At 46.9% G+C, this 21,888-nt stretch overlaps 1 protein-coding gene across 1 annotated transcript in view; it reads left to right on the top strand.

The window, feature by feature from the left end:
- Positions 1 to 21,888, top strand: part of med27 (mediator complex subunit 27) — a 68,965-nt gene that overhangs the window by 33,673 nt on the left and 13,404 nt on the right. Inside the window, exons 3-4 of the mRNA XM_007902755.2 lie at positions 2,393 to 2,523; positions 15,555 to 15,648. Of these exons, the coding sequence (XP_007900946.1) occupies positions 2,393 to 2,523; positions 15,555 to 15,648 (225 nt within the window). The remainder of the gene's footprint in view (positions 1 to 2,392; positions 2,524 to 15,554; positions 15,649 to 21,888) is intronic.

The raw sequence follows: 21,888 nt of genomic DNA, 5'->3' as shown, positions 1-21,888 counted from the left end.
ATGCTCTGCTATAGATCCACGTCCATTAGGGACCTTCACTGAGTCAAGTGAATTAGAAGCTGATTAAATAATGAAACAAAACCCCTAAACCCAACATTTTAACCAAATCCATTATTAAGCAGCTTTTGTAAAAACTTAGGTACTTGTGGATAATGCTCAGGCCACCCTTCTCTCCCACCTCTCCCCCACGTCTGGTCCTTACTGAAGTTAGTGCGATCGCCTTGCAAGAGAGAGGACCAGGTTCGAATCTTGGGCAGGGCGAAACCTTAGACAACAACAGAAACAACAAAATTACATTTGTATAGCGTCTTTCATGTTGGGAGTTTCCTTTCTCCACATGCCTCTGATTAGCTGTAGGAACTTGGTTTTCAGCTGTATAAATGCAAGTTGTTGTTGTTGTTAGTCGATTGGCAGATTGCTTTCCGGGAGATTGCAGTAGCTTTTTGCCCACAAAATATACATTCAGTCCACTTTACAGTATATTCTATAAAGCACTTTTCGTGATTAGGCGCTATATCAAATGCAACTAGCAGGGCAATGCCTCAGTCCCATGTAGTGACTGACAGCCTAGCGCCAGCATTGAGTGAAGTGGACAACTCTGTAGTTTTTATTTGGTCAACCGGGTGTCTGACACACGTGGAAACCCATCACCGTGCTTAAGAGTATCCAAACCAAGCTGAGAACTCTATTAGCCGCAGGTTGACAAGAGCCAAGACTCGGGGGACCCCAGAGTGTACGTTGGGGTAACTGCTGGAATGTAACCAGCTAAAACTGCATAGCTTTTTTTAAAATTTGATTTATTTAAACTCAATTTTATTTATTTATTTAAACGCAATTGGCTGCCGCGTTTCGCCCACAAACATACAGTCAATTCACTTTACAGTCTATTCCCTCCCTTCCCATTTTCAGGTCTCTGCTGAAGACCTTTCTTTTCGACCGTGCTTTTGGTCACCTTCCCCCCCCCACCCCCTTTGGCTCGGTCCCAGGATCCATTACTGTAAAGCGCTCTGAGACGCCGTCCGCCGTGGAGGGCGCTATATAAATCCAGGTTGTTGTTGTTGTTATTCTGTGAAGCGCCTTGAGACGTCTAGAAGACGTGAAAAGCGCTATATCAAATGCAAGGATTATTATTATTATTATAGCTTGTCATTGATACACTTGGTGTAGTGACTGGAAGCCCAATGTTGGCACTGAACCCTGTGGGGAGTTCAGTCATGTCTGCTATTGAATTGAAGGTTCTATTGATTAAGTGAAATGATGAATTGGACGCCAAGCTGAGACGTGCTGTGTGTGAGGTATCAGCCAATTGCTGAAAACCCTTCACACGCAACTCACCACAAAGTGGCGCAAGAGTGACCGCGGTCTGCAGCACTGTATATGGTCAATTCCTGAGCTTCGCAGGCAGAGAGTCTATTAAGTATATTGTCAAAGAGTTGGGTAAGCCAATAAGCAAGACGATTACTATCTACCTATCTTCAACAAGCTGAAAAATCTCATTCAACAGAGCAGTGTAATAATAATAATAAGGTAATAATCCTTCAAAAAATAATAATAATCTGGTCATTCAATCCATGAGTGGGACACTGCTATGAGCAATTGGCTGCTGTGTTTTGCCCACAAAATACACGGTCAATCTACTTTACAGTATATTGCGTGAAGCGCTTTGAGACGTCTCAAAGACGTGATAAGGCGCCCTGTCAAATAGAAAAGATTATTATAGGTGTGTGACTGAAACTCGCAAAGTTTGCTGTATCTCTGTATTTGGTGAGGTGGCGAGGTTAGAGGGGGTTGGGAGTAGGGGAGGGGCTTGGACAGCACACTGCTCGCCCTGGAGAGCAGGGTAGGAGTTGGGTGGGTAGGAGCATGTGGTGTGAAGCCAACTGTAGTGCCTGAAAGTCCTGCTCCCAACACTGCCACTCAAGACAGTGTGGAGCTCAGTGTTTTAGCTTCAGTACAACACAAGCCAATGAGGGGTGCTTTATTCTCATATTGGCTGGTGACCCATTAGCAGGATCCGTTTCCCAGCGTCACCCTGGCGGTGATGTTTTTATAATAATAATAATAATCCCTGCATTTGATATAGTGCTTTCCACGTCTTCTAGACGTCCCAAAGCGCTTCACAGAATATACTGTAAAGTGAATTGACTGTATATTTGTGGGCGAACGCGGCAGCCAATTGCGCACAGCAATGTCCCACAAACAGTCATGGATTGAAAATGATCAATTTATTATTGTTTTGTTTTGGAGGGATTATTATTAGGTGTGTGGAGTAAGGAAACTTGTCCAAGGTTTCACCCTCTGCCTGGAATTGAACAGCTGTGAATAGCTGAGTTATAGAGTATATCTCTCGTTGCTCCTCCTCTGACTTGCCCCCTTCCTTCCCCTTTTGCAGCTCCAGTTCCATGCCGGCTTAGCCTCCAGCTTGTTGAACCAACAGTCGCTGAAACGTTCTGCTATGCAGATGGGAGTCTCGGCGAAACGTCGTCCCAAGGTCCAGCCCAGCACGCTCGCTCTGCCACCTCAGTAAGTAAAGCCGTCGCCAGCCTTTCCCATCGCCGTGTGTGGCGTCTCTGGCTAGTTTCATTCACATCTTGTCGGTGTGGGGGTCAGGGGAGATGGGGTCAGGTTCTGGAAGCTGTGATCAGCGCAGGCTCACTGCAACTCTGCTCTGGGTTTAGCTTGCCCAACTGATACAACAACAACTTGCATTTATATACTCTTCGTGCAGAGCAATGTCTCGGAGCGCTTAACAGTGCCGGAGCCTGAGGCCGAGCCAGGGGGAGGGAGGAGGTGACTGTAAGCACGTCGAAGAGGAAGGTCTTTCACTTCTCTCAGGTCTCCTTAATCTTTAGGGGAAGCCTCCGGAAACTCCCCGAGGGGCTTTGAGCGAGTTCACCTGAACGTGCGAGAGCCAAATGGAGGTGCGCGCACTAAAGCGTGAGCACTCACACACAGCACGCCCGTGAATCGAGCGAATAAATCGAATCCAAGGTGAAAAGCACATTTCACTCAAAATTTCTTTTATGGGTGGAAACCAGCGGCGGCCGCAGCAGGAGCAGAGTTGCGAGGTACAAAGTGGGAGCAGCTCTTGGGGAAATTGGGCCTTGGCAAGTTTCCTTATGTTTCAGAATGGGAACGCAGGGTCCCCAAGCTCGGCTCCCTCTGCTTCTCATTACATGGCCGGCCGTGCTGAGCTGCCGCAGCTAACGTTCCTGTGAGGTATCGGACCCTCCCTGAGGCAACGCTAAAATCTACCAGCCCGTTAACAGTGCCAAGTGCTTATCTATTCCTCAGCAAAACTGCCCTACAGCAACAAGTCTGTTGTGACCGTGTACAAGCGTGTTGCGCATTTCTTTTGCTCAGCTTTTCGGGTATCTTGATGCAAGCGAAAACCCATCACTGTGCTTCAGAGTGTTTAAGTCGGACTAAGAGTTCCACATCTGTATGCCGCCCACACGTGGAAATTTCCCTACATATGGAATGGGATGCAACGCGCACACTCTCCCTGGAGGGACTCACCCTGCTGACCTAAATCTGGAGAGCATTGGGTGCAGGTTGGCGAGAGCCAAGGCTTGTATGGACTGCAAAAATGATGGACAGAAGTGGAATTGTGGATTGGTGCAGGGGGCTGTGTGTGTAGTGCAGTACAGTGGCTATGTGTGTGGGCTGGTGCAGGGGGCTGTGGGTGTGCGTGTGTGGGGGCTGGAGCACAGGGGCTGTGTGCCTGGCCTCGTGGCACATTTGGTGAATTGCCAATGCTCCACCCATTTGATACACGGACACTTAAGCTGCTTAACTGTAGATTTGAGTGCCGGGGTCAACCTATCACAGGGGTTTATGGGATAATACGCTTTGTGCTCCCTTTTCTACCGTGAGTTTGTCTCCCTGCAGTTCCCCAGGCAGTAATCCTTCCCCCCCACCCCCCACCCCTCCCCGACACCGGAGTCTATGGGCACACAACTTCCCTTCTGAATCCCTCCCTCCACAGCCTCCCCCAATCCTCCCGGGGCGGTGTGCACGCAGTCTCCCTCCTCCTACCATGGGGAAGTGCGTTCCCATCAGTAATGTCGGCAGCAGTCTCCGCTCTGTACTGTATTAATGTTGTAACTATAAGGAGCAGTGCAAGCTGAGGCTGTGCTATTCTTGTCTAATATTCACAGTAAGTCAGTTGTAAGTTGACAGAGATTCCATTCAGTCCCTCAGGACTGAGGGCATGTCCTGCATTTGTCTGCTTGGAACCAGTGATGACGAATTTTGCATTCAATATAGAATTATACAGCACAGAAGAAGGACCTTCGGCCCCTCGTGTCTGTGCCGGTTCTTTGAAAAGAGCTTCCAAATCAATCCCACTCCCCCCGCTATCTCCCCCTAGCCCTGCAAACTTGTCTTCCCCAAATAATGATATTAATATATATTTCTCTTTTGTTTGTGTGGAGAAAGAAACTCAAATGTTAAGGTGAAACAGCAGAGACTCTTTCTTTCTCCCTCTGCGCTCTGTGATGGTTTGAAGGTTTCATTTGTATAATTAAAACAACCAGGGATTCAGTCCAAGAGCTTCCCGCTGAATAATCCGTACAGATGTTGCTAAACTGCGCATCTGTGCCATTCAAGGAGAGTTGCCCTGCGATTCCCATCATTCGGGGCTTGTAAAAACAGGAACGCTAGAGATTGCGTGTTGTTGTATAGTGTGACCACTTCATTTATTGACGATAAAAATAATAATAATCCTTGCATTTTATATAGCGCCATATCAAGTCTCTGAGACGGCTCAAAGGGCTTCACAGAATATAGTGGATCGACTGTGAATTTTGTGGGCGAAACACGGCAGCCAATTGCACATAGAGATTCACACAGAATGGCTGTTGCCCTGCACACATTTGTGTACTATTTGCAGTATTGGACGCGAGGAGATTGAAATGTATTGCCCGTGATTTATTCAAGAGACTGGTTCTCTGCCAGTCAGATGAAATAGCTGAATCTCAGCTGCTGACATTTGAGTATTGGAGCCTGAGGATTAACCTTGTAAATAGGATCATTCGGGATCTAATATACTGGACCATACGGCCGGACGCTGCAATGGGGACATAACCGCACCGCTCTTTACGTCGCTCGGAAAAGCGTGCAGCACAAGAAATTCTCAATAGTTTTACTCCAGGTTTCTGAGAACAACAACAACAACAAAATTACATTTGTACAGCGCCTTTCATGTCAAGAGGACATCCCAAGGTGCTGGATGAACAGAGTTATGGCTCCGAGATGAGGGTCGGGGTGGGCAAGGGTGGAGGGCAGGGGGGGAAGCAGGGAGATCGAAAACATGGTCGAAGAGGAGGGTCTTGAGGTGGGTCTTGAAGGTGGTGAGGGAGGGGGCGAGATGGAGGGACTGCGGGATGGAGTTCCAGAGTGGCGGAGGGGCGAGTAAGGCGAGGGACGTGAAGCAGATGGAGCCCACTGAGTGGAGAAAGCGAACAGGGTGGTAGGTTATTCGGAGGTCTGAGAGGTAGGGGGAAGCAAGACTGTGGAGGGCTTTGAAGGTGAATTCTTTCTTGGGCAGAGTTCAGGATAACCAGGCTGAACGATCAGCGGGGTTTACATAAGAACAAAAGGATTTGCTATTGGAAAAGAAGACCAAGGTCCATCTAGTTCGCATTGCACCATCCTGGTCGTCGCTTGACATGTCGTGCTTAATCTTTTTCTGCCGTTTATAGGTCAATGGCAGGATTAAGGTCTATAGGAACAGGAGTAGGCTATTCAGCCCATCGAGCTTGTCCCACCACTTTCCCAAATCACGACCAATCCACACCTCAATTCCACCTCCCAACCCCCACCCCCCACTTTTTCTCTCTCTCTCTCTTTCTCTCTCCTCTCTCTCTCTCCATATCACCTGATACCCCTGTCTATCAAGCATTCATCAGTTTGCCTTTTAAATTATTCAATTGGGGGCGTGAATTCCACACTTGCTCTGTGAAAAATGTTTTCCTTTTTTACTTCTAAGCGGTTTACCCTCAAGTTTAAGTCTATGGCCTCTAGTCCTCCATTCTCTTGCCAGAGGAAACAAGTTGCTCACTATTCGCCCGTCGGATCCCTTTAGAGTTTTATACACCTTGATCAGATTGCCCCTCAGCCACCTGAACTTGAGACAATCCAATCCAAGTTTTTTTTCCATCCTTTCATCGTAATTTAGGCCCTCGACAACAGGAATCATTCTAGTAAATCTTTAAGGGCAATATATCATTCCTAAGATTTGGTGCTCAAAACTGTACACAAGATTCCAGCAGTTTGATTGCTGTGCTGTGTGTCAGCCTCTTGCCTGCATGGCGAAATAATAAATTGGTCACTCAATCCACGACTAATTGTGGGACACTGTTTACGCAATTGTCTGCCACGTTTCGCCCACAAAATACACAGTCAATTCACTTACAGTACATTCTGTAAAGCACTTTGAGACGTCTCGAAGATGTGATAAGATGCTGTATCAAAATGCAAGTATTATTATTATCTCAAGCACCTTCTGGCTTTAGCCGCCTTTCAGACCACCTGGTGGGTTTAAAGCCACGATCACTGAAGGAAGGAGTTCTGCCTTGTCTCTCACACTTTTCTTTTAATCAAGTAAATCAAAAGATCAACGGATAGAAACCAAGAAGTAAAGGTATGGATAACGACCCATCCACTGGTGAGCAGAACACTCCTTATCTGGTTCTAAGCATCGACGTTGTGTGCCCTAATCCTAATTAGCAGCAAAATCTTCTGCAAGCACTGAAGTCTTGTGCCATGTTTTACAGCACGTTTTCACGAGCTGATAAGAGGATATAGCATTGGCTCCACGACCCTGTTTTGTGGCAGTGGATCAGGTGAAGCCTGCAATAGACCAGTGACACGTTGTGCAAAGAGGTCATGCAAATTAGTGGCACAAACCTGTACTCTGTCTGGATCCCTATACCCTCCTCACGGATTTAAAGGCCTCTTTGGCTGTCCCTATCCTGTGATCTCCAACAAAAAACTTGAAATAACTGGTTCGTTTGAGACAATTAAATCTACTTTTTTTTGCAGATTTTTAATAATAATAATCCTGCATTTGATATCGCGCCTTATCACGTCTTCGAGACGTCTCAAAGCGCTTCACAGAATATATTGTCAAGTGGGTTGACTGTGTTTTGCTCAAACATTTGGCTTTATTTGCATGCGTATTTTGTAATCATAGGAGCATGTGAACAGCCCCTCGAGCTTGTTCTCCCCTTCTATTAGATCATGGTTGATCTATACCTCAACTCCAATTAGGAGTTGGTCTCTCTCTCCACTTGTTTGAGAGCCAGTTCTTACCCGAGTCCATCCCATGCAAGTTTCCACCAAATGCCTGCAGGAAGCCATTAATCTTCCCAACATTAGCCTAGCTGCTCGCTGCTTTTTTCCCTGCTCAGTGTAGATTCCATTAAATGTCACAGCTGCCTGACAGTATGTGAATGAGCGAGCGGCTGCAGACGTGTTGAACAGCAATGCCAACACGACCTTTGCACAATCAGAACTTGTCCCAAGTGGACTTTCCCAGCCCTTCGCAGCTTAATCAGAACAAGCGTGGCAAAAAAAGTGATGATGGCTCTTAATTCACTGGGTTCTGTCTGGTCTTGCCAAGCGCTCTGATACGCTACCCTGGGTGGAGGGCGCTACATAAGTGCAAGTTGTTGTTGTTCTGCGCTCTGTATAAGCGTATCAGAGCACTCACCTCGCAAGCGAGAGGACCCTGGTTCGATTCCCAGGTGGGTGAAACCTTAGACAAGTTTCCTTACTCCACACGCCTCTGTTTACCTAGCAGTAAGTAGGAATCCAGTTGTTAGTCGATTAGCAGATGGTTTCTGGGGCTAATAGTTCCTCCAAAAAACAAACAAATACATAAATAAAAATAATAATAATTTGGCCACTCAATCCACGACTGTTTAGGAGACTACTGTGTGCAATTGTATATTGTATTTTTACAGTATATTCTGTGAAGTGCTTTGAGATGTCTCAACGACGTGATAATAACAATAATCCTTGCATTTGATATAGTGCTTATCATGTCGTCTAGACGTTAAATCAAATAGTTGTGGATTGAGTGACCAAATTATTTGCAAGAATATTATCGGACATTTGTAATGCAGTGGGCACACTCTCACTGTTAAATCAGCCACTCCCTGTTTGCATTTGCTAGTTTTCCCCATTTCCCTCTGCTCTCACCTCCCACAAACTTTAGAATCCACCTGATCAAGCCTGAGTCACCTCTATGACCAGATACTTATTTCAGTGGCAGCACGATGTATAATGCCAGCTCTGCGCCAGCCTGTCACTCTATGCCGCTAATTGTCATTTGCTTTATTTCTGCCGCTGCTATTATGTAATTAATTTGTCCTTTTCGTACCTCATTGATTGTGGTAATTATCACTCATTACTTCATCGATTCTACAAGATGTCTCTTTGGTGTGGATGTAAAGTGCACTGATTTCCAGAATCCATCCAGTTCGCATGGAGTTTAACTACTTCTGGTATTGAAACAATCACAGAGAGATGGACAATGAGTGTGGCTCAAGCTTTACCTCACTTACAATATAACACAGGTTTAAGCTCAAGAGAGAAAAGGTGAGCCGATAGATCAGCATTAACGACTTTACACAGAAGGTGCTGAATATGTGAGGTGAATGTCCCAGGGAGGTGGTAGAGGCAGGTTGTGTCAGTAAATTGTAGGAGTTCTGTAGCATAGTGGTTAGAGCACTCGCCTTGCAAGCGAGGAGACTTTGGGTTCGATTCCCAGCAGGGCAAAACGTTGGGTAACAACAACAACTACTATTACTACAACAACAACTTGCATTTATATAGCTCCCTTCACGCGGGGTAGCGTCCGGCGCGCTTGACAGTGGCAGTAAGTACCCGTAAGTAGGAACCCGGTTGTTAGTCGATTGCCGGATCACTTTCTGGGGGTAATAATCTCTTAAAAAAAAGTAATTAACTTTTAAAAAAATATGTAAAATTGGCCACTCAGTCCACGACTGTTTGTGGGACATTGCTGTGCGCAATTGGCTGCCACGTGCTGCTCACAAAATACACGTTACGATCTATTCTATGAAGCGTTTTGAAACGTCTCAATAAATCGATAAGGTGCTATATCAAATGGAAGGATTATGATTATTATCATTATTATTATGGCCTCAAAAGCCACTTGACTACATCGAGGTACCTGATAAAGCTTGGTATTGTATTCAGCCAGTAGGCACGTGATGCTGTATGCTCTGATTCGATGGATTACTCTGCACTGTGACATGTACGATGCATGTGCTTGATCCTTTCATGTGTTTCCGGCTCTCCCTCAGTGCAGTGCGCTGAAGAAACAGGCAAAATATTCTGCACGTAAAGGGATTATAGAGTTGCATAAAAGAGAAGCCAGTCATTTATTAGATTTCATCCACTCTGATCCTGAATTAGGAGGGTTGCTGATTGACTCGATTTAGCCATGCTTAATTACAAAATACAATTAATACAATTTACATTTATACAGTGGCCTTCGTGTCGGGAGGACATCCCACGGCAATTGACAGTGCTGGGCACTCGAACGGGGACAAGAGGGTGGAGAGGAGAAATGTGACCGAAGGCACGGTCAGAGAGGAAGTTCTTGAGGCTGACGTTGAAAGAGGTGAGGGAGAATGCAAGTCGGGGGGATTCCGGGATGGAGTTCTAAAGAGCGGGGGCAGAAAGACTGAAAGCCCGATCGCCGATGGTGGGCGGCAGGATAGGGCGGGGGACATGAAGCAGGTGTCCACTGAGTGAAGGGTGGTCCGCTGGATCACTACAGATTGAGGAGGTTGACATTCAACTGGAGACGTTCAACTGGTGACATTCAAACCTTTCAATTGGTACGACATCAAACACACCTGGAACCTTGCCAGAAAACACTACTTGCAAACCCTTCTTTCAATTCTACAGCAGCAATTCATTGCAGAGAAACCAAAGTGGGTTTAGTGCGAATAAAGGCACCATTTTCACAAGCACCCGCCTCCATGTAAATCAGGTCTGAGATGAACATAGCAGCTCTAACTAACACCTCACACCACCTCAACCTCTTCCTCAACAGTGGCAGAGCACGAGGGTTTGAAACAGCAGCAGTTTACAAATGTAACTGGGTCATTTTCTCTTTTCCAAATTGCACTAAACATCTGCTGAGTTTCACAACTCTCGTGTCCTCCAGCAGCCAATCAGAGCAGATTAATATCCTGCAGTGTTAAAACTTTCTGTGTAATTCTCGGTAGACTTTTACTAGTTTGCAAAAGTGCCAGGGCACTGGGGTACAGCGCTCACTATAATTTCACTAAGCTGTTTTCAGAGAATTTCTCTTAATGGCTGCATGGCACTGGATGTGCTATCACTGGCTGAGAGTTTTTTTATGATCACCAACACCATGCTTCACAGTATCCAGAACAAACTTGAGAGTTCCATGCTTACAAATGTAATAATAATCCCTGCATTTGATATAGTGTCTCATCCACGGCTTTGAGGCGTCTCAAAGCGCTTCACAGAATATACTGTAAAGTGAATCGACTTTATATTTGTGGAAGAATCGCTTCCCATCTCCATGCGGAGATTCCTGTATTCAGAGGTTAGCAGACGTGAATCTAGCTGTGAAACTCTGAGCTATGGGGAATGTGAGGAGAGATGCCACTCTGCTGAGATGGGAATGATAGTTGAGCATTGGATGGACAAGAAGCAGTGACATTGCCTAGGGTGGTGCTCTAGGTCCTCTTTAACACTGTGGCCCTGATAAACATAGCGAGTCTGGGACAACTCTGGTATCAATGGAGGTGTGCAAGGACATCGAGTAAGCAGACGAGCTGATTAAGGGTAAATCTGATTTCAAGTGTGTTGTGATGGTGGTGGTAGTGTGTGTGTATGTGGGGTGGGGGTGTGTGTTGGTGTCTGCCACTCGCTGCTCTGCCCAGCGAGTGCAATGGATCGCTGTCACTGAGGAAGATGGAGAGGGAGGCGATTGAGGTGTGATTAGGATCCAGTCACTGAAAGTGTCCCGGCAATACAAATCCACCGTCCACAAACCGATCCATCTTGCCGGCATCTCAAGAGCATTTTGCGTCTGGCTCAAGGACATTTTTATTACAGGTCGAAACATTTTTTTTTAACCCCTTCAGAACCTGCTAGGATATTGTTTGTTGCACACCTAGTCTGTGACAGCGCAAACCAAGTGTATGTAACTGAGTGTAGGAGGCACTACTTTCAGGCCTCTGGTGTGCTAGTGATGTGGGGCGAATGATTCAAGTGCTGACATAATAATATGAATAATAATTCTTGCATTATATATACCGCCTTATCATGTCTTCGAGATGTCTCAAAGTGCTTTGCAGAATTGACTCTACTTTGTGGACGAAATGCGGCAGCCAATTCCGCACAACAGCGTCCCACAAACAGTCGCGAATCGAGTTGACCAATTTATTATTGCAGGAAGTGAACAGGGTCGCCTGCCATGAAGATCCCGTGAAACAATTGGAGGGGGGAAAAAAACGAAGGGAGTTTCTCTCTCCCAATGTTCTGGCCAACAATTTCCCCAGTTAAAATCGGTCATTCACTTCATGACTGTTTGTGGGGCGTTGCTGTATGTCGTGTTTCTCCCACAAAATACACAGTCAGTTTACTTATGTTCTGTGTGGCGCTTTGAGACGTTTCGATGACGTGATGAGGAGCTTTATCAAACGCAAGATTCATTATTATTATTATTATTATGTCTTGTGAAGCGCTTTGAGAGATCCTCCCGACATGAAAAGTGCTATGTCAAATATCTGGATTATTAATATTAGAAAGATGGACTGCAGTTTAGCCAGCTATTACTAAATCTGAGATGGAGGGTGATTGTTAACTTAATTAGTTGGTAAAGAGCAGAGCTGTGTCATTATGATTACTTAGCCACGCGTGGGTAGGACCAGTAGTGAATGCTGATCAAAGGGAAGCTTTTGTGAAGCAGTTTAAATGGAAGTTGCTAATGATGCCTCACACCCTGTGAAGCCTGTCCCTTGTGGATACCAAGTGCCAGTCAGCTTATGTTTAACAAGCTCTGTAACTGTGTCGCTTCTGTGCTTTGCACCCAAATCTGCTGTCCAGTCTCCTATTAACAGCCTCAGTGCCCGCTGGGGCCTCTCGTCTCCCTAACTCTTACCCCTCTCCTCCATTCCTGCATAGACACTTGTCCACACTCTAGTCCCCTGGGCACTCAGTAACTTTCCCCGCACTTCATTGCCCGCACAGCTCTCAGCCCGAGTCACATGCCAGTATTTTGTGTGCGTGTGTCTGCCCGCGCGCATGCGTGTGGCAATGTTATGCCGACACCTATTAATGACTTGCCAGCTCCGCAGTGTTTCTGGTTCACACCAGCAGCACATTTTTAGCAACACTTTGTGATGTTTTTTCCAGTGATTACATTCCAGATCCTGCGCTGAAGGACAAGGCGAGGAGAACATCCATCGGTGAGCGATGTTTCCCCCTCCTCTCTTCTCCCTCTCCCTTCCCTCCGCTCCCCACACAACCCCCCCACCCCCACCCCCAGGCTTTCATTAGTTGCCTCAGTTTCGTGCATGTTACCCGAATCACAGACCACTGTGAAAGAGATGGAAGCCTTTAGGGGCCGACCCTGCCAAAGGATGCCGGGAGTGAGGAGTAGTGGTATCTTTCTGGTAGGCCAACAAGATAATAGTATTAATCCTTGCATTTGATGTAGCGCCTTATCACGTCTTCGAGACGTCTCAAAGCGCTTCACAGGATATCATAGCAAATAACAAAATAGCATAGATTTATGCCATAAATCCAGAAACATTCAATGAAGAAACATTTATTTTGTTGGCCAACTGGCCAAAGAGCCTGGCCACCACTGGTCTAACACATGACCTCGTTTTCCTTTCCCCACTCTCTTCCTTCCACTGGCTCTCGCCTCATTTGCATTTGTCCTGTCTCTCAACGGAGTAACAGAGCCACATTCGCAGCCAGACACAAACGCACACACACACATACACACACAGGAAATGCCGTGCATCTCAATTGGAGCCCATCACATCATGTCCCATCCGTTCTGCATTCAAACCTTGGTCCCAAGACGTGAGAAGGTGGAACTCACACCCTCGCCTTTGACTCTCCACTTACCCCCAAGCACTGCTATTGCACTTATTACACGGTGGTGTAGAAAGCTAATTCTCCCTTTATTATCGCACTGTCTGTCTCGAGGTTTTCAGAGGGTTACATAAGATCTGTGAACAGCAGATTATTTAAGCCTGTATTAACCTATGTCATTTCTGACAGTCCGATTCAGATGGATGTAGAGACAAGGCAGTTTGATACCAGATTGTACTAGTGTTTCTGATGCATGTACTGAAGGAAAGTCTCCCTCTCACACACAGACACAAACACACACAAAGCCGAGACCTTCAAATTCCCGAAAGGTTTTGAGAGGAGAGATTGTGAAAGATTATCCCTTGGGGGGGACAGGGAGAGAAAGAGTTCCTTCAAGATGTTCTATCTGATGGTTCTCATTTTTGTAGTCTGCGCACTTTCATAGGCCTGTCATGAGTTTGAGGATTCTGTTGATACGGTTTGTGTAATACTAAGTCTCCTTTGCATTGTCTGCTCCTCAGTTCTGAATACGGTGATGCAGAAATGCCTGGCAACTTAAAGCCTAGACTGCTCGACAAGTGGATTAAGCTCTTGATTTATTTATTGGGTTTTCTTTTGAAATGCAACAAGGGGCAAACTCAACGAAAGGTGATTGTGTGTGAGCGCGAGGGACCGAGTAAGCAGCAATGTGAGTGAGATCTGCTCTCTGGAGAGTGATTGATCAGTTTGGGGATTGAGATTGAAGAAGCCAGCAGCGGTGATGAGATGAAGACAAGTCGGTAATGTCTGAAATAGCTGCAGACCGGGGAAAGTCTGCAGGTAACTAATTTAGGAAGTTCACCCTTTGAACAAATCCATCAATTAACCTTGCTTTCTATAGCACCACTAAAAATCAGCTCAGACACTTGCAATAAATATTCTGTGCAGGTGAAGTGACAAACTTTCTGTAGCAGCAAACAGCAGCTGTCTTACACTTACTATTAGCAACATAAGAGGGGAAGTTAGGGGGAAATGTGGCGTTTTAATATATATACAGAATATATTATAAAGTGGATTAACTGTATATTTTTTGGGTGAAACGTGGCAGCCAATTACGTACAGTAGTGTTTCAAAAACAGTTGTTGATTGAGTGACCAAATTTATTTATTCATTTATTATTATTCCCGGAAAGTGAACCCGCCAATGGACTGACAACCGAGTTCCTACTTACTGCTAGGTAAACAGTGGCGTGTGGAGTAAGGAAACTTGCCTAAGGTTTCATCCCTCCCAGGAATCCAACCTGGGTCCTCTCACGTGCGAGGTAAGCGCTCTAACCACGATGCTACAGGACTCCACACAAGTGTTTCGACCGAGGTTCACCTTCACCTCTGAGAACTGGGTACAAATACAGCCCAGCCCAAGAAGAGGCAAGTGAGCCAGTGTATTAAGAAGCATCCTTCATGACTAGGAGTGGCAGTCCCAGGGCTCGTGCTCTCATGTCCTTTGGTACTGATCTAGATTTTGATCACTGTGTTTTATTTTAAACACTGTACGTTCCATGTGCCTATTATAAAAATGATCCTGTTGGAAACAGGTCAGCTCGTCCTTCCCTGTGATTAACAGTCGTTGCGTGTGCCCAAGGGATTCAACAGGGTAGTTACAGAGAAACTATTGCCTCTGGTGGGGGAATCCAGAACAAGGCGGCATCATCTTAAACTTAGAGCTAGGCCATTTAGGAGTGAAATAAGGAGGCAGTTTTTTTACCCAAAGGTAATGGGAATCTGGAACTCTCCTCCCCCCCCCCCCCCTCCCAAAGGCTGTGGATGCTGGATCCATTCTAATTTTCAAGAATGAGGTGAATACATGTTTGTTAGGTCAGGGTATCAAGGGATATGGGGCAAGAGTGGGTAATTGGAGTTGAGGTACAGATCAGTAATGATTTTTTATAGAATGGTGGAAAAGGCTTGAGGGGCTGAATGGTCTCCTCCTGTTCTTATGTTCCTATGAAATTCTTTTCTACAAGTATAAAGTGGGTCTAAGAGTGGCCGCTGGCGATGGGGCAGTCGCCCTCCAGAGTCAGTCGTTGAGGAACACATAAGGACCACAGTGGGCTTCTCGGGGTCCTGTAGGTCCCTGTGTTTGTGGTGAGAGAAGGATTCGTTGTGTTTGGTAACTTGACTAAAACTTTTTTTTGTTTTGCTCAGCCGGGTGTCTGACACATGCGGAAACCCATCAAAGTGCTTAAGGTATCCAAACCAAACTGAGAATTCCATGCATCCCACCTACACACATGGAAATAAGCGCTCCGGGATTCCACCCCGCGAGAAGGGAGCTATATAAATGCAAGTTGTTGTTGTTGAAATTCCAGAGATACATTGTTGGAATGGAATGCGCACTCTCTCTCTCTGGACTTGACTTGTTACTGAGCTGGCCGCTGTGTGTTTACTTTGCAGGTACGTGGACGATGTGATTGCGCGGATTGACAGGATGTTTCCCGACATGTCCATCAGCCTCTCGAGGCCAAATGGATCCTCCGCAGTGCTGCTGGTGAGTGTCTCGTCTCTGTCATGCTCCCACACAAGTCAGAGCATGGAGTCTTGTAGCATAGTGGTTAGAGCGAGCAAGAGGACCTGGGTTCGATTCCCGGGCCGGGTGAAACCTTGGACAAGTTTCCTTATTCCGCGTGCCTCTGTTTACCTAGCAGTAAGTTTGAACCCGGTTGGGACACTGCTGTGCGCAATTGCCTGCTGGGTTTCACCCACAAAATATGCAGTCAATTCACTTTACAGTATATTCTGTGAAGCGCTTTCCAACGTCTTGAAGGCTCTATATCAAATGCAAGGATTATTATTAAGTCCCTGGAGCCAGTCAGTTTGCCAAATATGGGCTGTGACGCTGAATTGTCCCAGACAAATGCCTCTCACAGGTCACTGTGCTCAATGTCACAGCCAATAAGCTTCAACTTGAACTTAAGCCGAAAGAGGCAAAGTTGCTCAGAATCTATCTGGTTTGGAACGTCACGAGTGAAATTTTCCTCTCCCTCTCTCTGTCCTTGTCTTTCTCATTGTCCCTCTCTCTCCCTCTCTCTCTCTCTCTCGCTCTCTGTGTTTCTCCCAAACTCTGTGTAGAGACTGAGTAAGATACGGCTTTGATCTCTTCATGTGCGGTTCAGGTAATTTCATGTGTGGTTCAGGTAATTTCCATTATAAACGATTGCCACACAATGTCATTCTGGTAAGTGCGAAAGGCGAAGTGAGGAGCCAGGATTATCAGGAACAATGTGAGATGGTAACATTATTCCCACTCCACTGAGCAGCTCGACTGTGAATAATCAGTGAGCACAGCATCTGTGGCACATTGTAGGCTGAGCCACACCATTCAGCGGTGACCGCTGTATGTGAATTGGCACGTGTGTGTGTGTTGGTGCATACTGCAGCACACAATGGCACATGCGTACAGAATGGACTCCCCAAGTCAGACCAGCGCTCCAGTGTGGAGCTGCCGTTAGCGAGATCGTAAGCGTTGCAGAGACCCTGACACAGGGTAACAAAGCCGCTCAACACAACAAGAAGGTGGATGGTAAAAGGAGCATCTCAGGGATATGAGCTGGGAGGTAAAAGATGCAACAAAACTTCTTATCCTCATTCCCTTCTAGCCTGTAATCTCCCGCAGATTGTCGTGCTCGGTGACGTGCTGATCTGCATTTGAAACCCCATCTGTGGGGTTTGAAAGTACATCGGGTTTAGCAGAAGCACAAGTTAGTGATTAAGCACATCTGTCAAGGTCCAGTTCATAAAAAGAGTGTTTTGGATCAGAAAGCGTCAAGGTAGGGGGCCAGTCATGTACTGTCAGTGATCATTAGATGCAGAGATTCAAGAGAATCTGGGTGCCTCCAGCTGACTCTTGTACATAACAAGCTTCATCTCAGCTCTAACCTGGAGCTAGTTACAGGGGACCTGAGCAATCTGAGCACATACTGCATCTCTGTCTTTAAACACTGCAGGAACAAAGCTTCCCGGCTTTCTTTATTCCTCGTGGACTCAAAGCTCAGACTTTGCAAAACTACTGCAGCTTTGGGTCAGCTCTCGACAACCAGTAATAAGGCTCCATATTATTTGTGTAGCGCTTTCCAAGTTGGGAGGACATCCCAAGGCGCTGGACAGTCAAGGATTTGGACCCGAGCAGGGACTTGGGATCAGGAGGGGTAGAGATATAGAATAGAATATATAATCTTTGCATTTGATATCGCGCCGTTGAGACGTCTCAGGGCGCTGTATTTTTGTGAGTGAAACGCGGCTCTCAACTAGTAGGGAGAGATGACTGTTTAGTGATTTGAGAGGCCGGCCAGGCAAGGTAACAGAGGTTAATAATGTGCAGCCTGTTGGGGTTCCTCATCATGCAGCTGGTGGCCTCTGGAATCTGAAAAGACCACCGTCAGTGATCAGGCCTTCAGCCTCTCTGCCCCCACTCTCTGGAACTCCATCCTACAGTCCTCTCGCCTCCTTCAAGACGTGTCTCAAGACCCTCCTCGTCACCCTCCCTGCCTTCCACCACTCCTGATCCCAACCCCCAGCTCACGTGCAGATCCCTGACTGTCCAGTCCCTTGGGATGTCCTCCTGATGCACTAAACAAATGGAATTTGTCGTCATTGTTGAAAAGGGATCCTGGTCGCAGAGGGAGGAGGGCAGTGAGCAAGGAAGGGGTTAAACCCGCACAGCCGCTGATCTCACGGCGGTGGAGGCTGAACAGAAGGGCCTCTGTCACTTTAAGTTGCTGCCGCTCGAGCAACCAGGGGGCCCGGGTTTATGAAATAATTGGATATTGATTTGATGGGTTTCTTTGTCGGAGTGAAGTCAAGTGTTTGCACCAAATTGAAAATTAATGAGGGTGACTGGCATCTTCTCGTTGGCACCTGTCGTGTGACCAGCCTGACCTCAGTCGTGTCAGGATGTGAGGCGGAAGGTGGCATTGCGTCCTGGGCTGGCACCACATCAGGAGACATTCGTGCAACTGTGTGCAATGCCCCACCACCGCCCCCCAGCCCCGGCCCCCGCCCCCCCCCACCATACGTTTTGATTTCTCCCTACCTGTGCGTCTCACATACCTGTATTTGATATAGCGCCTTATCATTTCGTCGAGACGTCTCAAAGCGCTTCACAGAACATATCGTAAAATGGATTTGCTAAAGGTTTCGCCCCACCCGGGATTCCAACCCAGGTCCTCTTGCTTGCGGGGTGAACTCGCTAACCATTACACTATGGGACGTGCTACATGGCAGGTGGACAGTCTTTTGTTTCCGGAATCACTTGGTTGTATGGACGGCCTGCCTCCCCTCCTCCGGTTCTTCATTCATCCACGCCTAGCTATAAACAGCTGGGAACCTGGCGCAGCATGTACCTGTTAGTATCCAGCATCTTCTATACTTAGTACAACTAAATACATTGTGCTGCAAATATTTGTGCAGAAACACCTTATGCTGTGGAGGTGTTGAAGGACTGACAAGTGGCAGGTTGCAGTGTGGGTGTTTTGCCACGTTTCTCTGTTGTTGCTGATCTCCTGAAGTCACTGACTGGCCTTGCTGGGTGCAGGCCTGCGTAAGTAAGCCTCTGGTAAGGTTAACACCTTTCCCTTCCCATCTTCACGTGCCCCGTCCTCGCCTGCTGTCCCAGGAAAGGAATAGTGAGCGGGATCTCTTTAGCTGTTTTCTGCATCGCTATCCAGGGAAGGTTGATCACCCCCATGGTAGCCTCTGGAATCAGTTAACCAGGCACAAACCAACAACAACAAACCACATTTACGTCGGAAGGAAGTTCCAAGGCGCTGAACAGTCAAGAGTTTGTGCCCGAGCTGGGGTTTCGAATCAAGAGGGTTGGAGGGTGGGTTGGGAGGGTGGCCGAAGGCACAAAGTGGAAGATCTTGAGGGAGGCAATGGAGGGGGTGAGGCAGAGGGGCTCCTCTAGAGAGTGGGGGCAGAAAAGCTGAAGGTCCGCCCCATTGCCAATGGTGAAGCAGGCAAGGCTGGGGACATGGAGCAGGCCAAATCCCGCTGAGAGGAAGGCTTTAAAAAAGACAACGAGGATTTTAAACTTAATCCTCTGAGGGAGGTGGAAACTGGTGAGGATGGGGGTGATGGGTTGACATAGCTTGGAACCAGTGCTGGAACCTGTAGACTGGGAGTTAGGTGGTGAATGGAGAGACAATGGGCAGACGCAGGGCTGGGGAACCGGGCAAGGCGGGGTGGGTTGGTGAATTTGCCGTGCTTAAGGCAAGTGGAGGAAATACTGAGACACTGAATAATAGATGTGACCTAATTTGTGCAAAATCTCTGGCGTCACTCACAGAATGCGTTCTCCGAGAGCCTGACTTTGTGGCTCTGCGATGTGGCTCCAGCTGTTGCTGTTGATGTGACTGGATTATTTTCACAATTGATTTCAAACTGTTTTAACTGAGTTTGGCTTCTGGGTCAGAGAATTTCCCCCTGTTTCCCCGCCCACCCTGCTCCACCCCCTCAACATGTTCTCTTCTCTCTCGGAATCACTAACTTGGACAAGAGCACTTGATAAAAATTATAATAATCCTTGCATTTGATTTGGCACCTTATCACATCGGTGAGACGTCTCAAAGCGCTTCACAGAATATACTGTAGAGTGGATGGATTGTGTATTTTGGGGGCAAAATTACGCACAGCAGTGTCCCACAAACAGTCGTGGGATTGAGTGACCACTTCCACAGTCTCAGTTTATTTGACCATGGAGGAGAGGGGCCGATTTCAGTGTTGGCTGAGTTAGATATCCTTTACACTTTCCCACAACAGACAGGAGCAGGGAACCTAGGCAGGGAGTGACTCTAATACCGAGACTAGAGACGAGCTAACTCTGCACAGGGGGCAATAACGCTGTCCACAACCTGAGATCTGTATCGACTGGGAGAAGAGAGAGAGAGAAAAAATGAAAGGGCAGCATTATTCAATAGGTTGGCCCAGGCAGAGGGTGGAAACTCAAGGGACAGACAGAGAGAGAGAGAGAGAGAGGTGGCATGTCACACCATCTCGCGTGTAATTGCACTGAGATTGCTCGAGCTCCTTGAAGCTCCCGTCCTTTCTGATCAAACGCAAAGCTAAATAGCCATGCCAGCTCTAAATGTGGCTTTAACATATTCTTCCCAAGGTACACGGCCAGCACTAGAAGCTTTCAGTCAGTCAATCAGTCAGTCAGTCAGCCTGACTCTGATCGCCTTCCTGGCAAGATTGGCGGCTGGCTGATTGTCCCTGACGCCACTTTCAGCATCAGATCTGATTTGACAGCCGCTGCGGGCTGTGCAGAGGGTCTGCCCTAGAAACAGACACTTTCAACACACGAGAACCATTCAACCCATCGTGTCCATGCCATTATTCCCTTTATTATTCATCCCACTTTCTAACTCTTTCCCCCATGTTCGTTCTTGTTTTTTTTTATTACTGCTCTGGTGCCCCTCAGTTCCCCTTTCAATGGTTCTATTGAGCTTCCAGAGCTTCACTTTTGGTGATTTCCACACCCTCATAATGCTCTGAGTGAAGACATTAAGCACGATAATCCTTGCATTTGATACAGCGCCTCACCACGCTGTCAGTGTTTCAAAGCACTTTACACCATTTACTGTGAAATGCAATGACCATGTATTTTGTAGGCGGACGCAGTGACCAATTTGCACACAGCAAAGCCCTTGCAAATGAGTGGGAAAGTGGGATGAATAATAAAGCGAGCAGTGGGACAGACATGATGGGTTGAATGGTCTTCTGTGTTGAAAGTGTCTCGTTTCTAGGGCAACCCTTCTGCACGACCTGCAGCAGTTGTCAACAGTTTAATGTCTCCTCCAAAGGATGGCATTTCCAACGATCGGCACTGCATTAGAATAGGCTCAAAGCTTGAAGTCCCGACATGGGGCCTGAACCCACAACCTTCTGATTCTTAAGGCCAGAGTGCTGAGACAGGCTGACACCCTTCCCATCTCTTCCCTGTTTTTGCTAAATATCCTAAGACTGTTTGCCCTTTTTACCGATGTCCCAACTGAAGGAAATGGTGCCAAGGAAATAGTTCCATTAGCAAATTCCCAATGCGCTGATTGGGATCGTGATTGAGTGATGGATTGGGACTCGAGGGCCAAGCCGGCGTGCCTCACCTCTCCTCCCTGTGCCATTGGCACGCTCTGGTGTTCTTGTTTTCTACTAAATGGACATCTTAATTTGTCGGTGGGTGGAATATAGAATCATAGAATTATACAGCATGGAAAAATGTCATTCGGCCCATCGTGTCTGTGTCGGCTCTTTGAAAAGAACAATCCAAATCAATCGCCCTCCCCCACTCTCTCTCCACAGCCCTGCAAACTTGTCCTCCCCAAATAATTATCTACTTCTCTCTTAAAAGTTGTTATCGAATCGGCTTCCACCACCTTTTCAAGCAATGCATTCCAGATCCAAACAACTCATTGTCAAAAAACATTCTCCTCACCTCCCCTCTGTTTCTTTCAACAACTATTTTAAATCGGTGGCCTCGAGTTACCGACCCACCCACCAGTGGAAATAGTTTCACCTTGTTCACCCTATCGAATCTTTAATTTTGAAAAACTTCTATTAAGTCTCCTCTTAACCTTCTCTGCTCCAAGGAGAATAATCCTCGCTTTTCTTGCCTCTCCTTCTCTCGCCTCCTTCGTTCCTGGTACCATCCTGGTAAATCTCCTTTGCACCCTCTCCAATGCCTTGACATCTGTGGTGCCCAGAACTGAACACAATCTCTAGCTGAGGCCTAACC

This window comes from Callorhinchus milii, unplaced genomic scaffold (assembly GCF_018977255.1).
Source record: "Callorhinchus milii isolate IMCB2004 unplaced genomic scaffold, IMCB_Cmil_1.0 Scaffold8, whole genome shotgun sequence".
In the NCBI taxonomy this organism is placed as follows: domain Eukaryota; kingdom Metazoa; phylum Chordata; class Chondrichthyes; order Chimaeriformes; family Callorhinchidae; genus Callorhinchus; species Callorhinchus milii.
This window is presented reverse-complemented; position numbering and strand designations above follow the sequence as displayed.